The sequence below is a fragment of the Takifugu flavidus genome, chromosome 1 (genome assembly GCF_003711565.1).
Source record: "Takifugu flavidus isolate HTHZ2018 chromosome 1, ASM371156v2, whole genome shotgun sequence".
NCBI classification, from domain to species: Eukaryota; Metazoa; Chordata; class Actinopteri; order Tetraodontiformes; family Tetraodontidae; genus Takifugu; species Takifugu flavidus.
In genome coordinates this window covers 15,032,875-15,049,586 of record NC_079520.1, presented here as the reverse complement: position 1 = coordinate 15,049,586, position 16,712 = coordinate 15,032,875, and the positions used below count along the sequence as shown (strand labels likewise).

General features: G+C 42.2%; 2 protein-coding genes across 3 annotated transcripts; one reads left to right on the top strand and one right to left on the bottom strand.

Annotated features, from left to right (window-relative positions):
- Positions 1 to 1,393: 1,393 nt before the first annotated feature.
- On the top strand, positions 1,394 to 9,338 carry ccdc80 (coiled-coil domain containing 80). Of its 2 annotated transcripts, none has more exons than XM_057039165.1 (10): positions 1,394 to 2,670; positions 2,760 to 2,957; positions 3,231 to 3,667; positions 3,821 to 4,156; positions 4,347 to 4,503; positions 5,254 to 5,390; positions 6,776 to 6,927; positions 7,202 to 7,305; positions 8,179 to 8,262; positions 8,754 to 9,338. In XM_057039165.1, exons 1-10 carry the CDS (start codon positions 2,004 to 2,006, stop codon positions 9,065 to 9,067), a joined length of 2,586 nt encoding a protein of 861 aa, XP_056895145.1. In that variant the 5' UTR covers positions 1,394 to 2,003; the 3' UTR covers positions 9,068 to 9,338. The 2 variants fall into 2 exon arrangements, with proteins under 2 accessions (XP_056895145.1, XP_056895148.1); XM_057039168.1 differs by having other exon boundaries at positions 1,396 to 2,670; positions 3,234 to 3,667.
- Positions 8,625 to 15,979, bottom strand: slc35a5 (solute carrier family 35 member A5). The gene is made up of 10 exons (XM_057039182.1): positions 15,860 to 15,979; positions 15,459 to 15,596; positions 14,145 to 14,243; positions 13,929 to 14,062; positions 13,426 to 13,493; positions 12,631 to 12,819; positions 11,846 to 12,040; positions 11,619 to 11,746; positions 10,105 to 10,367; positions 8,625 to 10,033 (listed from the first exon to the last, which is right to left on the bottom strand). The coding sequence occupies exons 2-10, from the start codon at positions 15,580 to 15,582 to the stop codon at positions 9,965 to 9,967; spliced, it is 1,269 nt and encodes a 422-aa protein (XP_056895162.1). The 5' UTR covers positions 15,583 to 15,596; positions 15,860 to 15,979; the 3' UTR covers positions 8,625 to 9,964.
- Positions 15,980 to 16,712: the final 733 nt, after the last annotated feature.

The following is a 16,712-nucleotide window of genomic DNA, read 5'->3' as shown; positions in this document are numbered from 1 at the left end:
TTGATCTAGGTTGGTCTGTAATAATCTTTAAAACACATTAACAACAGACAAACCTTACATCAATAAAGAACTGAAATAGCTTCTCTGAGCAGAGATTCCAGATGTTAATAATTCCCCAAAATGCTAAGACGTTCAGGGCCAGTCACCCTGAGGTCCTGGGGCTGGGAATGAACACTTATGAGGGTCATTGCTCATGTTTAGTCATGTAAGTGTTTCTCTTTAACGTCTATGCCTCGTTGTCTTTATCCTCCAGGCTAAAATCTGTGGATATTAATGTTCTCTAAAAAACTGAAGCAAAGTAAATCATATGAGGGGACACACCTGTCCAAGATGTCCACCAGCCTCTTACACCATGACTCCAGCACTTTGCATGTTCTCAACACCTGACATTCACTCTGTCACTGACTTGTCAGCGACGCAATAAAAAAAAAGCAAGTAAAGTCAAAGCTAATACCCCCTGGACGGCTGCTTCAACAGAACGTTATTAGAGCCGGATTGTGAGAACGGCGGGTGGCTGGTGGTGACACAGGTGTCTCACATCACTGTTGCAAGAGCAAAAACGTTCTAAAGCATGTCCATAAGAGACAAACAGAACAATGATGATTTCTATGAGTAAGCATTTGAAGGATAAATGTGGGGCCCAGATGTGTGGCGTGTCAGGCATTAGCGAAGAAGAGTGATGCCGAACACAACAGCAACGCACCCCTGAAAACATGTGTCACATATGTTACTAAACCAGGAAAAGCGCTGCTAATGGAAAGAATTGTATTTCTTCTGACGTTTGATAGACAGAACCGGTAACAGAGACCCTTTCTTCTTCTTAGAATCTTTAAACGTTAAATGGGTGACCCAGCCATTGCCTGTTAGGCTGTCATATGACCAAGAGAAAATGCTGACAAAGCAGAGAGGTCCGTGGCTGCTGATATCAGCTGTTGCGATCAAGTGCTACAAGCAACTGAAGCAATCTGTCCCCGTCATTAAAGACATCCACACTATATCTAATTTTGTCTTCCTTGTTAACAAAGCCATAAACACGTCACCTCCAGCCATAGCTGGGATTGCATTTTTCACACATGTGGGCCCCGAGGTCCTTTCCACATTCTGCTAACATTAAAATTCCAGCTGCAGCACGAAGATCAGTCAGAGGCAAAATAAATAAATAAATAAATAAAAATCACAAAGCTACATTCTGTTGACAGCAAAGTTTTGCTGAAGCAAAAAAAAGAAAAAAAATGAATCTGTGTACAGTACTTGGAGAAAACTTGTGTACATAAGGTGGTGGTGGTGGTGTGTGTGTGTGTGTGTGTGTGGGGGGGGGGGGGGTAAAGGAGGAACTTGACACTGAGTCTAAATATGGTCTTTCACGTCAGCGGGGGGCTGGCTGCAGCGTGCGGAGGTTTTCTGACATATTTCAGGCATTTTCATGAGAAATTATTCAGGAATAGACAGAATCGTCTCCGTTATACTGCTCTGAGGAGAATAGTGCTGCCGCAGAATAAACCGACAAATCGGAGCCCATGGCCAGTCTTCAGAGCAGATTCTGAACTTGTTTTGGTGGACAAAGCTCAGTTTTGCCAAGGAAACCAGGGAAAGAAGCGCAGCCACGTTTAACGTTCCAGACTCCAGTTTCCTGCGCTTTTGTTGGAGGTTCCTCCTTCCTGCAGAGGGTTTTCACCCCCCTCCCGTTTCACTGCGTACGCGATGCTGTAAATACGCCTCACAGCGTCCTTTGGAGACGCGAAGTTGTCCGAAAGTCACTGGATTCCTGAGTGTTTTCGCGCTTTGGATAATTCTCTGATCTCCGAGAAGAGCTGGTGAGATGGAGACAAACAAATGACACCCTAAACGATCTTCTTTGTTTAATTAAAAAAGAACAGACAGTGAGGCTCAACTCGAATTTAAGGTCCGACCACATCAAAGGTGACATAGACGCCAGGTTCGCAGCTGAATCTGGGCTTTTTCTCCCCACCCCTCTAAATGACTGCAACGTTGTAATCGACAAAATGCAGACGTCTATTCTACTCGGGTTAGTTTTGACATGTCTGCTCATCTGCGAGTCAGAAGCTGACAGGGAGAACCGCGTTAAGCGGGCGCAGTTTCACCAACGCGCAAGACTCGGACGTCTCCAGGCAGGCGCATCAGAGAGAGAGCGCGTTGGCAGGCGGATACGGGCAGGGGCTGCTGCAGGGCAGGGCTCCAAGACTGCTGGGCACCTGGAGTCTGACCAAGCTGCTCCAGGTCATGGCGTGAGTGGAGTCCAACAGGTCAGAAGGGCAGAAGGTCAGAGTGTGGTGCCGGGGAGACAGCTTGGCTCTTTGCGGCAAGCAAATATGAGGCAGGAAGAGGGCACCCTGACAGGGAGGGTTACCCGGATACCCCTCGGTGCTGGTGCACCAAATCTGCTGGCAAGTTTCGCAGGGAAAAACCGCATCCTGGTGATCACGGCTCCCAGCGAATCAGACGGCTACTACCGGCTCATGATGTCCCTTCTGAAAGCAGACGTGTACTGTGAGCTAGCGGAGCGACATGTCATCCAGATCGTAATGTTCCATCAAGAAGGGGAGCTGGGGGCCAAGGTGCGGAGGATCACCACAGAGGGGAAGATTGTGGAGGAACCTCTGGACTCAGCGCTCATCCCCCGACTCATGAGCTTTCTCAAAATGGAGAAAGGTAAGTGGGGTGTCAAGAGGTCGCTCACAACAGGGATGTACCAGATGGATTTCTTTTCTAGTCCTGATCTGTAATCTGGTGACATACAGGTAAATTCGGGATGGTTCTACTTAAAAAGACCCTGCAGGTGGAGGAAAGGTACCCCTACCCTGTTAGGCTGGAGGCCATGTATGAGGCAATTGACCAGGCACCCATGAGGAAGCTGGAAAAGCGCCGACAGAAAGGATTTGTCCAGAAGTGTAAAGAAGCAGGTGTGGAGGGCCAGGTGGAAGAAGCCACACACACAGGTCTGTACACCTCTATGTAGTTTTACATATATTTATAGATGCATCTTAAAATATTTTTCCTGTAAAATGATAAAAACAAGGCTTGTAGGGTTTATTTTAATACACAAGGACAACCAAATAATATGGATGTGACATTTCTGTCATTTTTTGATAATGTTTTCTTTGTCGACCCTACAAAAATAGATATAGCAGCAACTTTGACACCATGTGCCAAAAAGGGAAATAAATTATTTAATCTATTAATATTTGTTTTCTTTTTATGTTTGGGGTCAGCAGTTGTGCAGCAACCAGTGAGAAAAACAACAACCACAGCAGCTACACATGCAAAAACAACTTTACAAACAACAACAACAACTCTAGCTACAACTACAGAAACAACAACCACAACCAGAGCCACAACAACAGCCAAGCCCACCACAACCAGAGCCACAACAACAGCCAAGCCCACCACGACCACCACCAGAAGAACCACCACCAAACAACCAACCACCACTGCTACAACACAGAGGCCCACCAGATCCCAGACTCCAGCCCCCCAACCCACTGCTCCTCCTAACGTCAACCAGGGAAGGAGGGAGAAGTACCCCATTAAAACCACCCTGGCTGGAAATGACCCAAAAGATGGGGATAACAGAAACCCCCCCAGAGTACCGGCAACACGTAAACCACCCAGGACCAAATCCACGAGAAGAAAGATTGAAGGCAAAAAGGTGATCCATCTCATTGGTGTGAAATTAAAGTTTACTCTGTGTGTTTCTGGAAGAATTGTTTTTGCAAAGTAAACAAGCATTTTATGGCGTGTAGACAGGAAAGAAAGCAAACCAGTTCAATTATCAGTTGTATTTATGTTTGTATTTCTGCAGACACTGACCAATGAACACGAGGAAAAGAATAAACCCATCAAACCAAACGTCAGTGATCCCGAGGAGACAGAAACCGTCACTGCCGCCACTCATGTCAAGCCGGGCAGGAAGAAGGACAAGACGAACAAAAAAATCGAGAAGGTCACCAAGAAAACGGATAACAGAGGGGGAAAGTTAGGGAAAGATGCCAAAATTGGTGCGAAGAAAGTAGGAAAGAATTCTTTTCCAGATCCCAAAAAAGAAGACTACCCAAAACCCACAAAGAAGCCTGTACCCCCTGCTAAAGACTCGCTACCCTTGTTCCTGGACCACTTCGAGAACAAGAGGCGGCTGCTGGTGAGAGAGCATCTCCTAATAAAGTTACTGTAGCTGCCTTCTACAAAAGATGGGCGTCAGTGCATTAGCCAAACTTGTGTTTCCACCACTGGGTGTGGAAACAGTCATGGTTCATGATAGCATGTAGCACAACATCACAGTGTAGCTCAATAATGCATCAGTGTGTGTGTGTGTGTGTGTGTGTGTCCAGCTGATTACTTCTCCCAGTGAAGAGAATAAGATGTACGTCCAACAGAGAGATGAGTTCCTGGAGTCCGTGTGTGACATGGCCATCAGGAAAATCTCTATCATCACCATTTTTGGTTCACTGACAAACTCCACCATGAAAATTGACCATTACCAGCTGGGTGAGCACTTTCCACAGGCAATACTCTTTAACACTTGAACTGTTCGACTATTACCTATACTTATTCTATTACAAAACTGAGATATAATGGACATAGACCCTGGTCAAATCTTATGTTAATGTGAAAAGTTAGGGAAGTGGAAGATGAAATGAAGGCACAAAAATGACACCTATGCTAATATTTTGTATATGTAAATGTATACACATACATCCTAATATCTAATAAGACTGTAGTTCATGCAAATATGCATCCAGTTGAGCTGTCTTGGCGCTTCATAGCGTGCCAGGTTGAAAGCAGCACCGCTGAGGTGATGTCACCCTCGACTCCACCCGGGTAACGTGGTTCCTCCACCCACAAGAGTCCGAATGACACTGGCTCCTCATTGTGGTTGGAGCAAGTTTCAAGCTCTTTCACGTTTAAGTTTGTTTGGAGTGTCTCTAATCTCAAGTTTTTCATTGCCAACATATTTATTAATTTAGCATGTTTTTAAACACAAAATTGCTGTTATAGTAACAACGGAAACCAAATAGACAGGCATGTTTATGCTATTGTGATGTAGTTAAGATTTAGTGTTTGTCAGATAATGAGGTTTGTTTCAGCATTCAAGCAGCGTCACCAAACTAAGATGACGGACATTTCATGTTTTATATCTTGTGTTTTTTTTCTGAGGCATTTCAGAGAAACCTTCATGTAATTTCTTCAGTTAGGTGTACTAACAAATATGAAGATGTTCTTGTCACTGATGTCCAGAGAACGACAAGCTAATGAAGGGCATTCACCAAGAAGATACGCTGAACCAGGATCTGATCACAGAGCTGAGAAAAGAGTTCAGAATGGTCCATGATGACTTCTACATGGTCCTCACTGACACCGACATAAAAATTAAGGTAGGAACGACTTCATCTGCTCACCCACAAAACAAGAAAGAGGTCTCGCTGCTGTGTGACTCTCACAGCCACACAAGCCTGGGGTGGAGCTGACCCTCAGCAACTTTACCATCTTTGGTGTAAATATTTAAGAAATCATCAAATGATTGAATTTGATCTGCATTCGTGATAACATTATCTGCATTACTTTCACATTTGGATGTGTGTTGTGTGATAGACTGGTAACTTGTCCTGGGTGCATCTACGTTGGTGACCACTGGGACCCAGAATAGAAATAAGGTAGTAGTAAGCAATACATCACGACAGGCCACAGCATACACTCATTATATCACAGGTGTTCTATATCAGGGCCTGTTGTGAGGTATTGCTTAAATGATGGATGGATGGATGGATGGATGGATGGATGGATGGATGGATGGATGGATGGATGGATGGATGGATGGATGGAGGTCTGAGTTTGAAGGGTAACTAACTAAAATACGGTACAATACTGGGTTAGAATAATGGAATGGATGTAAATTACAGTTTACAATTAATTTGTGCTGATATCAATGATCACTGAGTTCTTTGGTGCTTTGGGCATATGTATGTTGACAGCCGGCAGTGGACAGTGGACAGTGAACCGTGGACAGTGGACAGTGTGGGATTAAAAGTCTGGGGGCTGAAACAGGAATGACCTAAAAACTGCTGAAAGCTGCTGATTATAAATAAATTCTCTCACATATAAAACATCATATTAAAGGGTAAAATTCTCCCATGGAAATATTGAAAAATATTTAAATCCAAAAAGGTAAACTTAAAAAAGGGACACAAGAAACATGAGAAGCACGAGGAAGTGAAGGGGAATAAATGAGGGAAAAGAGGAAAGTATGACAAATTCACAGGTGGCAGGAAATGACATCAGCACACAAGCTAACAGCTCCACCATGAAACGACTTCATCGTTACGTACATCCTCATGGCTGAACTGTTTAAAAGAGGAGTTTTGTGCCATTTACCCAACATAACCTCAAGAACACAACAATACCTTCTTTGAAAGCTAGCTGCCTGAACAAAAGTTGTTTGTGTTTAAACTTGAACTGAATCAGCACAGAAAAGGACAACAACCTCATTACAAAACACGGTCAAATTAAAACTTAATTACTGCACAAGTAGCCTCTAAACTAAATATTTAAAACCGTATAAACTCTCTTTGGCTTGCTTCCTGAATGCAATGACTGCATGTTATAAAAGACTGTGTAAGACTGTTTTTTTCAATATAACCTTTTTGACCTTCTTAATATTATATAATATATAACCTTTGTATTTGGCGACATGTCGTTATCTTTGAATTAGGTGTTGGTTGAGAGTATAACTGCCATTTGTTTCCCGTTTTCCAAATTGCAGCAATCCTACGAGGTTCCCATCGCCATGAAGGCCATCTTTGACTACATCGACACCTTCTCTTCTCGCATTCGTGAGATGGAACAACAGAAGAGAGACGGCGTCCTCTGTAAGAAAGAGGATAAGCCCAGGTCATTGGAGAACTTCCTGTCCAGGTGAACTTCATCCACACCCTCTCACAGCCTTTAAACCGATAAAATTCCCATTAAGCCACAAATGGGATGTGGAAGATGCCACAGACATTGTAAAACAACCGACCCTGTTATACTGAGTTGTGAAATCAAGGCTCCCTCCCACCAAACACAACCAGGACCTCAGGGCACTGCTATTTGGGTTATCTCTAACACTGAAGACATGGGAATGTTTGTGTACCAGCAGTTTTTTCTCTGTTACTCCTAAAACATCAGTCAAGGGTGTGTGTGATTGTAGGTTCCGTTGGAGACGCCGTCTGTTAATCATCTCCAGCCCAAGTGATGAAGAGTGGTCCTACCAGCAGCAGCTGTACTCCCTGAACAGCCAGGCCTGCAACCTGGGTATGAGACCGGTCTGATTGTGATGCTAGTTTGAGACAAATGATGCCATGTCTAGATTGAAATGATTTACAATTCAACTTAAACTGATTTCCATAGCATCTGTTACAGTCAAGATCGACTCTAGATGCTTTGCAGAAGTCCAAATAGTGGCAGGAATGACTGTTCTTCTAACAGGAGGAAACCTTGAGTGGAAAGGGAGATAAAGCAGGGGAGAAGGACAGAAGAGGGAGAACAAATGCATCATAAATGCAAAGACAAATGTGATGATTATGTGGTTTTTTTCGTTCTGAAAATGTGGATTAAACTAAAAAGCATGTGGGGGGGGGGGGGGGGGGGTCACTGGGGCCACTGGTTAACTCTGGAGTCAGTGATACCTTCTCATAGATAGAAAGGGAGGGAAAGAAGCACTAAACTACAGAAGAAAGGAAGGAATTAGCCTCTCATGGGCCTCTCCCTGGGGAGGAAGCTTGTAGGGGCCTGCTAGCTAAAGGCTCGGCCACCCAAACAGCACTGAAAGCAGAAAGGTCTGCTGGACTAATGTGGTGCTATCAACTTCTCCACATATCACAGGGCCTGGTCTGCAAGGGACTAGAAATCTGTGGCGTGAGGACTGTATTCATCCACCGTCATCAAAAACCTCTGTTGGAGCTTTAACTCTGCTCCAGCGTTCGGTTTAAAGTTTTTTTCAACCTGCGTTTCTGCGTGTTTACCGAGTCTCTTCAGAGGAAACTTTTAATTCAGTTCATGTAATTAAAGATCACAGCAGAGCCACAGAGCAGGCTGATGGGCTAAAACACATTTCAAGAACACTTCAGTCAGATGGTCCGTGCTTTTACCTAATGGGCCGCTGTGGTTGTTGTTGTGGCAATACAGGCCTGAGGCACATCGCCATTCTGAAGTTGGTCGGCACCGAGCCGCTCCATATGGGTGGGGTGCTGGAACTGTACCCCATCAATGGTAAGAAATATCCTTTATAAGTGAAGCACACACTTCTGAGTGTTAAGTTCAAACAAATAATAGAGGCAAATTCAAACAGTAACAGAACTGAGTGCTGATTTGTATTTTCACTAAAATTAGATTTGTCCAAGATTGTATTGTTTTATACTACGTGTCTTTTTAAAGCAGCTCTTGTGAAGAGTTTCAGAGCACTTCATCATCACTTTAGGTTTCTGACAGTCATGATGGGATGTTACTGTTCCTGTTAATGTTTAGATTCAGATACATATTGATCATAACAACATACGGTAAATCTTCCTTAAGATTCATTTATGTTGGGATGTTTTGTTCCCTCAGAATTGGAGGAACTCTTAACTCAGAAATTTATGTCCTCAAGACAATTATTTATTCATATACCTCCAACATCCTGCAAATTAAAGCACAGGCAATGCTGCATATGAACACCTAACTGTGGTCCCTCTTGAATCGTCCTAAATCTCTGCTCTCTGTAGGGAGCACAACTGTGGAACGAGAAGGTCTGTCAGGCATTCTGGTCAAAGACATGAGGAACTACTTCCAGATCAGCCCGGAGTATTTCTCCATGCTGCTGGTGGGGAAAGACGGGAACGTAAAGTCCTGGTACCCGTCCCCCATGTGGTCCATGGCCACTATCTATGACCTGGTGGATTCCATGCAGCTGCGTAGACAGGAAATGGCCATCCAGCAGTCACTGGGCATGCGCTGCCCCGAGTATGACTATGGCTACCATCAGCACGGATATGAACAAGGATATCAAGATGGTTATCACCAGGGATACGGTTATTAATGCCTCCATTTTGAGTCCTTTTATCCTACCTTTTGCCACCCTTCCCTGCCTTAGGGATACGGTTTAAAAGCTTCTTTAAAGCGTCAATACAATGTTGCCCATGTTTGACTAATTTTGTTTTGACAAATGTGTGTGTACTAGCTTATATGTATGGATGTGTATGTACTCATAAGTGTGTATGTGTACATACTGTATACACAGCATTTATGAGCGAGAGATACACACAAATGTACATGTTTTTTCTGTTAACTATTAAACACATTTGCTGCTGGTCTGGTCTGCTTCCTGTTTGACACAAACCCAGAACTTTCAGCTTCTCCTGCTAATATAACATCGATAATGGGATTCTGCATTAAAGAACACAACATCCTGTTGTTCTAGCAGGGCTGAGTGCCACCTCAATTGTTAGGTGGGTGTACACCAGCGTGTAACCTAACTGGGGCAGAACCCCGGTCCTGCCCTCTGACTGGTTGGAACACTGTTGTGTTTTGGGAAACAGGTAGGGTCACACCAGTTTATGCATGTTTCTGTGAGCCTTCTTGGACAGTAGTTGGCTGAAAGTGAGCGGAGCTATTCACCGGTTATTGGTTTGTTGCTCAGAATCACTGATACAGCCTATAACTCGTGTATCGCCAGTAATGATCCTCCCCATCGGATTTGTAGGATGTCTTGTGGCAGGCAGCTGATCCATCATTCATGGAGGACACCAATGAGTTTCCCTGTTTTCTAGTGGAAGATCAGCCTGCTGTAATAAGCAGTTCAACAATAAAACAATAGCAGCCTGTGGTTTACAATCAACACAGAAATGTTCTGCTTTGATAGGTCATGGCACATAAGAGGAATGTGTCACAGTAAAATCACACTAAAATCACTGTCCCAAAAAAAAGAGTTCCAGTGCTACGAAAACTCCTCCTCAGATTCACTGTCTGTGTTGGTCTTCATCAGGAGCTCCAGCTCCTCTCCATCCTATGAGGAAAAAAAGACGTGATATAGGTATGTATGTGATACATGGCTTGCAATAGAAGTCCACTTCATACCCCTCTGGACCTCTCTGATGCCTCTCTAATGATATCAAGTGGCTTTGCCTCATTCAGGTGCATGTCTGAGGCTTTACTGGCATTGTAGATAAAGATCGTCAGCAGGATGATGGGAGCATGGAGGAAGAAGCCCAGTGATGGATGGAAGTCAAAAAGGAACAGTGAGAGGACGGAAACCAGGACTGTGGTGATCTGGCCCGTCAGCACGTGGAACATGTTGTCTCTGAATTTCAAGATGAAAGCCACAGACAGCCCTAAAGCCGCTGGGGGAAACAAATCATCATTCATCATTCATCAGTCATTTTCCTCACACACTTTAGCAAGAATTTCATTAATCAATTTAATCAGACAGCATCATGCATTTATTGACATCCTATCATGTGCCCATAAACAATAAAATAACATCCCTTCAAATTACAACAGTAATAATAGCATCTTTATCATTTTGCCGCCATTTCTATACTTAAACTAGTCCATATATCAATGTTGTGTTATATTCTCTAGTTGTGAATGTACACCAAGTACAGTCACTATGTGTCCAGTTTGCAAAAAAACATACAAAATAATTAACAAACTGAAGAAAGTGAGAAATGTCAGTACACCAGCACTGAACCCGTGACAGTAACAAAATGTAAAAATTGATATAACATATAATGTTAGGTTTTGAAGTATGTACTCCATATTATAATCCATAACATAATAATCTCACCCCTTTGAAACTAATTGCCAATGCCTGGACCACAATATAAACCAACAAATTAAATAAGATTGATTTAAATTTCGATCACTTTGTCACAATTTCCATTGGTTTTAATCCCATTTTCACTAATCTGTTTACAGGACAAAGTTCTCAAAATGACAATGAACTCTTTTTTCACGAGAAATCAAATAGTGATTCTACAAATTGTAGGTATTATAGCTATTTCCTGAGTTGTTGTGTAGCCAGACTGCAGAGAAAAATGGAGTGACTATCAGATCTAAATATGCAAACAATTAATCTACAGGGCCTGGCATTAAATACCAGTGAACACAAATATGGTTCATGGGTATTTCCAACCAGTTACTCAGCATCAGTACAGAGTTTGACACAACTATGAACCAAAAATGCAGTTAGCTCTGATTAGCAGATTAGACTCTTTCAAACCTTTGATGTTAGCTCAAGTCCTTGAGACAGGTAGAGCCAGAAGGTGGTGCTAAAGCAAGCTAAATGGTATCACTGACAACAGGCTCCCCCTGCTCACTATCATCAGCTTGTTCAGTATACTTGCTAGCGTAGTGAATAATACACATCAACGTGATGGTCTGCCTAAACTGTGAAATAAAGGTTAACAGTCTAAGTTGTTTTAGTTACAGCGCTGGTATAACATATAGTGTAGTGTTGTTATAGCCAGCAGACATTACAAATGACGCACAGGGCCGTACTTGGTGTTAAAGTGCCTAAATGTTGAACTTATCAAAATATTCCGACTAGTATATTGGATGTAAGCTATTTTGTCAGGCTTAAGTTGACTCACCGGTGACCAGTACCAGACTCAGGGAGTAAATGTTATGTCCATGAAGTAGTCCGCAGTGCTTGGTGAGGCCCCAAGCCTCACTGTTCAGCCCAAGAGTGAGACCATTGAACATAACACCAAAAATGTACCTGCCGGACCATATAACAAAACACTGGTGTTAAAGTGGGCAAATGGATATAATTTTGAGCTTCAACCATTTTTATCTTTTTTTACACAAACATTCTTACAGTTTACTGTTCTGGATGAAGATATTCTCTGTCAGTTGGTTTCCTTCTTTAAAGATCTTCTCCATATAAATGTTGGCCATCGATGAAATGATGCACTGCACCAGGAGAAGGATGTGACCAGCACCTAAAGACCACATCTTCCCCACGGCCGTGTTCCTCCAGGTGTGTGCAGGCACGTTCGGCATCTGTGACTCACTGTTGGCAAAAGAAGACATTATTGAGGGATTGCTGTTGCTTATGTGTTTGCTGTAAAGCCAATGACAGAAAGAGGCGTTCAGTGGCACTCTGGCTGGCCAATCAAAAGCATCAACGCCTTCATCAGCCGAGAACTGTTGACGCATTCAAACTACATGGGAACGTGCATTGTCACGTCCCTGTGGTCCTCCCACAATTCCCAGAATGCAGAAAGGAGCAGTCGTGCTCACGTTGTTGCCCTCTGACTGGTGAATAATCACTATATAAGGATGCCAAAAACCTAAGAAACATTATCATCATGACCATTACTATTAATGATCCAGGAAAAGAGAGACACGTGCATCCCAAAGCGAAGAGCTTCCTTAAACAGTTAGGAAAACAGAAAACAACCCTTATATGACAACCTATTGTTTCTTTGGTTCCTGTCTGAACTGACTAAAAGTGAAGTGAAGAGACTACTTTAAGGAGTGAGGCTGGCTTGTGTTTTTTTTTTTTCTTCACAGTTGACTGTTGCCAAATTAAACTCTAGCTTCTAGGCAACACTACCATGTCTGTCAGACTTATGCAGAGGCCCAGAGACTTGCTGTTACCTGTTGTTCTTCACCTGCTCTAGCTGCTGTGTGTAGACTAAACAAGAGTTGGAGGGGGTGGAGAGGGGGCTTGAATGGAGCCCCGGCACAGCCACAGCCCCCTGGCTGCTTCCTGGTCCCGTTGTTAGTGAAGCAATCGAAAGGAAGAGGATTACTAATGCGGCCCACTGAACCCAGGACAGGCGCCTCCTAGAGACAGGAGAAAAAAAAGACATTGACAAGGGGGGTCCTGGAGATGACTGTGAGATACTGTGGAACCAGGAGTGCAGTCCGATTCACATCATAGTAAGGATGTCCCCGATCTGATCATGTGATTGGAAATTGGGGTTGATCAGGTAATTCCAAAGGACCGGAATCAGGTGCAAGATCTGCATCTCCAATGTATCAAAAATGTAAAGTTATGTCGTCTATAAGTCCATGTTGTAAACCCTACATGATTGCGGAAAGCAGAGGTGGTGCCTAGAAATACAGAGCTGACTATCGTCATTAAGGCTCTGTGGTGCATATTCGATATCGACGGGTAGGGGACGAGGTTTCTAGAACCATATATTTCTATGAGTGGGTGTGCTGCTCAGCAACGTGAAGGGCAGTGAGCTGAGCCATGAGCTGGCCCCTGGTAGGCTGGGAAAGCTCATAGGAAAAGCTGGCAAGCTCGGGAAAGTTAATCAAATGCCTAGAATGGGAATAAAAAATGGGCAGTAGCATACATATAGTCCAGTCCAGTCCATTAGTATTGAATTTTTCACCAGTTCCATGTACAAAGTTTCAACTTTCATTCCGTATGGAATCACTTACTTCAAAACAATTCGAAAAAGTACAGCTGTCGTAATGATGACAAAGTTGGAGAACAGCACGGCCATGGCCTTAAAAGATGGGAAAAAACAAAACTGGTTTAGAAATTAAACAGCACAAAACACAGAATATTAAACCAAGTAAGCTGTAAAAAGATCTCAAAATTTAACGTACAACAATTTATTAATGATAAATTAATCTAATTGTGCTAAGATTTAACCTATTTCACATTAATTAGATTAATATATATTTTGATTAATTGCTGAACAGGATTTAAAACAATACCCAAACTAATACCTCTGTAAAGATTTTACCTTTAACATTATTACATTAGGTGTGATGGAACAGCAACATTTGTCTTTAATAAGAAGCAGCCCTGTAGTCAGTAGGATATTAAAGGTCTCGGGAATATTTCTAAATGATTGAATATATCTCTTACCCTGGCTGATAATGTTTGTTTTCTTTTTTTATGTGAAATGATGTGAAAATATTCAAATGTTACTAACAGGCTGCAGGTAAGTCATCACATAGAAGATGATTAGGTTGTCGAGAAAGTAGAGGAAAGCAGGGACGGCCCACTTCAAGGAAATAAATAAGGACGCCCTGGAGGTAAAACTTAGATCTCTGAACGATCGTCCTTCTGAAGGAAGACAGAAAAAGAATGAAAAGTTTTGTCACTCGCACAGACAGACACACACATACAGTGTGTCTTTACTGATTACCTCGGGCAATGACCCAGACTGACATAACCACACAGAAGAGCAGTTTCAGGAACTCAGCCAAGAGGTTGACGGATGCAGGGTGGAAATCATATTTGTTTTCTGCAAAGTGACCCAAAAGACACACATATTTACCAACATGTTAACATTTCAGCAGAACAGTGTCCTGGTAGTGACATAGTTATTAATGTGTTACTAATTACTACTGTGAGTGTTTGGACTACATTTCTGGTAACTAGGAACATAAGGTGTCAGGTCCACAATTAAAGTATATTTGTTTTGTAATAATGTAATACAGTTATTATTTCTCAACCAAACAATCGTGTTTAACAGATTCTACCATTATTGACTCCCAGATGTCCTTTTTTGGATGGCAGGTGACTGGCCTAACAGGTTATGTTAACAATTGTTATGTCATGAGCTGCATATTCTCTGTTTGAATGAATATTCTGCCATCAATACGTAACTGTGGCTGCAAATATAGACCTGTGTCAATAAATGACTCGGGATATATTACGTTTTATCAGAGGTGGCATCTTAAGTTGGCAGAAGGGATAGTTAAGTGCAAACTGTGCCAAAGTACCATGAGAAAATCTTCGGCAATATTGATGGATAAAATAGAGCTGCCAACTTCCTGATGGACTGTACACACTTATTGTGTGCGTACAGTCCCCAACAGTAACGGAGCCCCTTACTCTATGTCATATACACTCATGACTGCATTTATTTTGTGTTCAACACAATAGCGGTTGGTCTCTTCACTAGTGGTGAAACAGCATTCAGGGAGGAGGTTCATAGGGTTAGATGTGCAGTGTTCAGCAAACAACCTCAGGATTAACACCAGTAAAACTACACACCCATCACCGAGGACACTACCCTTCATGTTGTAGAACAAGATGAGAAACATTCAGTCTAACTTGTTTATCCTGTCTCTTCAAAATGAAGGTATGAATTTAGCAGGTGTCAGACAAAAAAAATGGACACAGTCGGTGTGTCTGTTTATTCTTTATCATTTTTTGGCTTTTACACACTGTTTCATAAATGCACTGGGGGTGTCACCAATTCCATTGTGCAATCCATTGTCTGGGTGAAACAAACTTAAATCTATGCATTAGAAGAGAAAAGGGTTTGTATTTTTAGGAATGCAGGAATGCATTAGTTTTCTCAGAAGGTAATGCTGTAATGCAGCACGTTTTCTTTAATAACAGCAACTTTGTAATTTGATCTGATTTTTTGCAACCGGCAGTAGAATAAACAGAAAAAAAAGTTGTTTACAGTTGTTTTAAAGTTCTAGAATATCATTTTACAATGTTTTACCTGCATTAGAGGAGAATCTGAGTAGAAGGAGACGACTGGTTCCCAACAATACATAGAACAATCCAAGGGCCAGAGTGGAGAGTGACAAGCAGGAGCACATCCTGGGACAGGAACAGCACACCATGGCTGGGACTTTGTCTGTGGATAATAGCCCCAGAATTGGTTGACGCTATATCAAATTATTCCACTAAGTAATTCACTAATTTGCCGTTTATCTTAAGCACAGACCACTGATCAGTCACAGGGGTTGAAGTTAAAAACACTGCTTTGTAGCTCATCTTGATTTATCACAACAAAGCATCCGAATTACAAATCTGCCTGTCAATCTCTTCTTTCACCACATCTAAGAGCCCATTTTGACACCGTCACTATCATGAGGAAACCTGCGTATCTTCACTTACAGCGGAATGTTAAAGGAGTATTAGTTTAAAGATGACCATCGTTGTTCCTGGTCGTCTCTGGTCTTCTTCTTTTGCTTCCTACGCTTCCTCTTCTTCTTCTACTCCTGCCATTAACCTTAAAGAGTATAGCGCCACCTGCTGTATCGACGCAGCAGTTTCGGGTCACATTATACGAAACGTTCTTATAAAACCGGTCGAGGACTTTTTTGGTTACTAAGAAAAACAAATTGAAATAATTTCTGAACCACGTAAAAGAGGGATAATTCACATTTCTACATTCGATGCCGTTAATATAAAAATTTACTTATAAGAATAATGGCATTGGCAACAGATTAATTTAGGTTGTCAATGCTGTAAAACGTGAATATGCTAAAATTGTGAATGTGAATTCATTAATATACATATATATAGCTAGTTAACTATTTTAAGTAAAATCACACATAGCAGGGTAATAGCCCAATTCATGGTAGAAAGTGAATTTATGTGGAGAAAGTGTATTTCCTATATATTATTAGTAAGATTGAAAATTTCTTTTCCTAGATGAGGAGGGATTTCCCATAATTCAACCTTGATGGCTGTAGTTGGTCTTGACCTCATTGCATTACGTACCTCAGTGTCAGTGGCTGCAAGATTATAAATAAAACAACCATAATCTAGTGTTGACGTTGTGAGTCTATCAACTCCCTATTCTTGCCAAACTCTCTTATGAATCTTCTGTACCGTATACTTTTATTCAAACACATACTCTATTTCTTGATATTGCATTGCGGTGCAGTGTTTATCACTATCGCCTCACAGCAAGAAGCTTCCGTGACTGAATCTCCAGGATCTCTGTGGAGTTTGCTCATTCTCT

Coding starts and splice junctions, on each gene's coding strand:
- ccdc80 (XM_057039165.1), top strand. CDS start 2,004: ATGCAGACGTCTATTCTACTCGGGTTAGTTTTGACATGTCTGCTCATC. Junction 4,504..5,253: donor AATTGACCATTACCAGCTGG/GTGAGCACTTTC, acceptor ACTGATGTCCAG/AGAACGACAAGCTAATGAAG. Junction 6,928..7,201: donor TTGGAGAACTTCCTGTCCAG/GTGAACTTCATC, acceptor GTGTGATTGTAG/GTTCCGTTGGAGACGCCGTC.
- slc35a5 (XM_057039182.1), bottom strand. CDS start 15,582: ATGGTGTGCTGTTCCTGTCCCAGGATGTGCTCCTGCTTGTCACTCTCC. Junction 12,041..12,630: donor GAGCAGGTGAAGAACAACAG/GTAACAGCAAGT, acceptor TTTTGCCAACAG/TGAGTCACAGATGCCGAACG. Junction 10,034..10,104: donor CATCAGAGAGGTCCAGAGGG/GTATGAAGTGGA, acceptor TTTTCCTCATAG/GATGGAGAGGAGCTGGAGCT.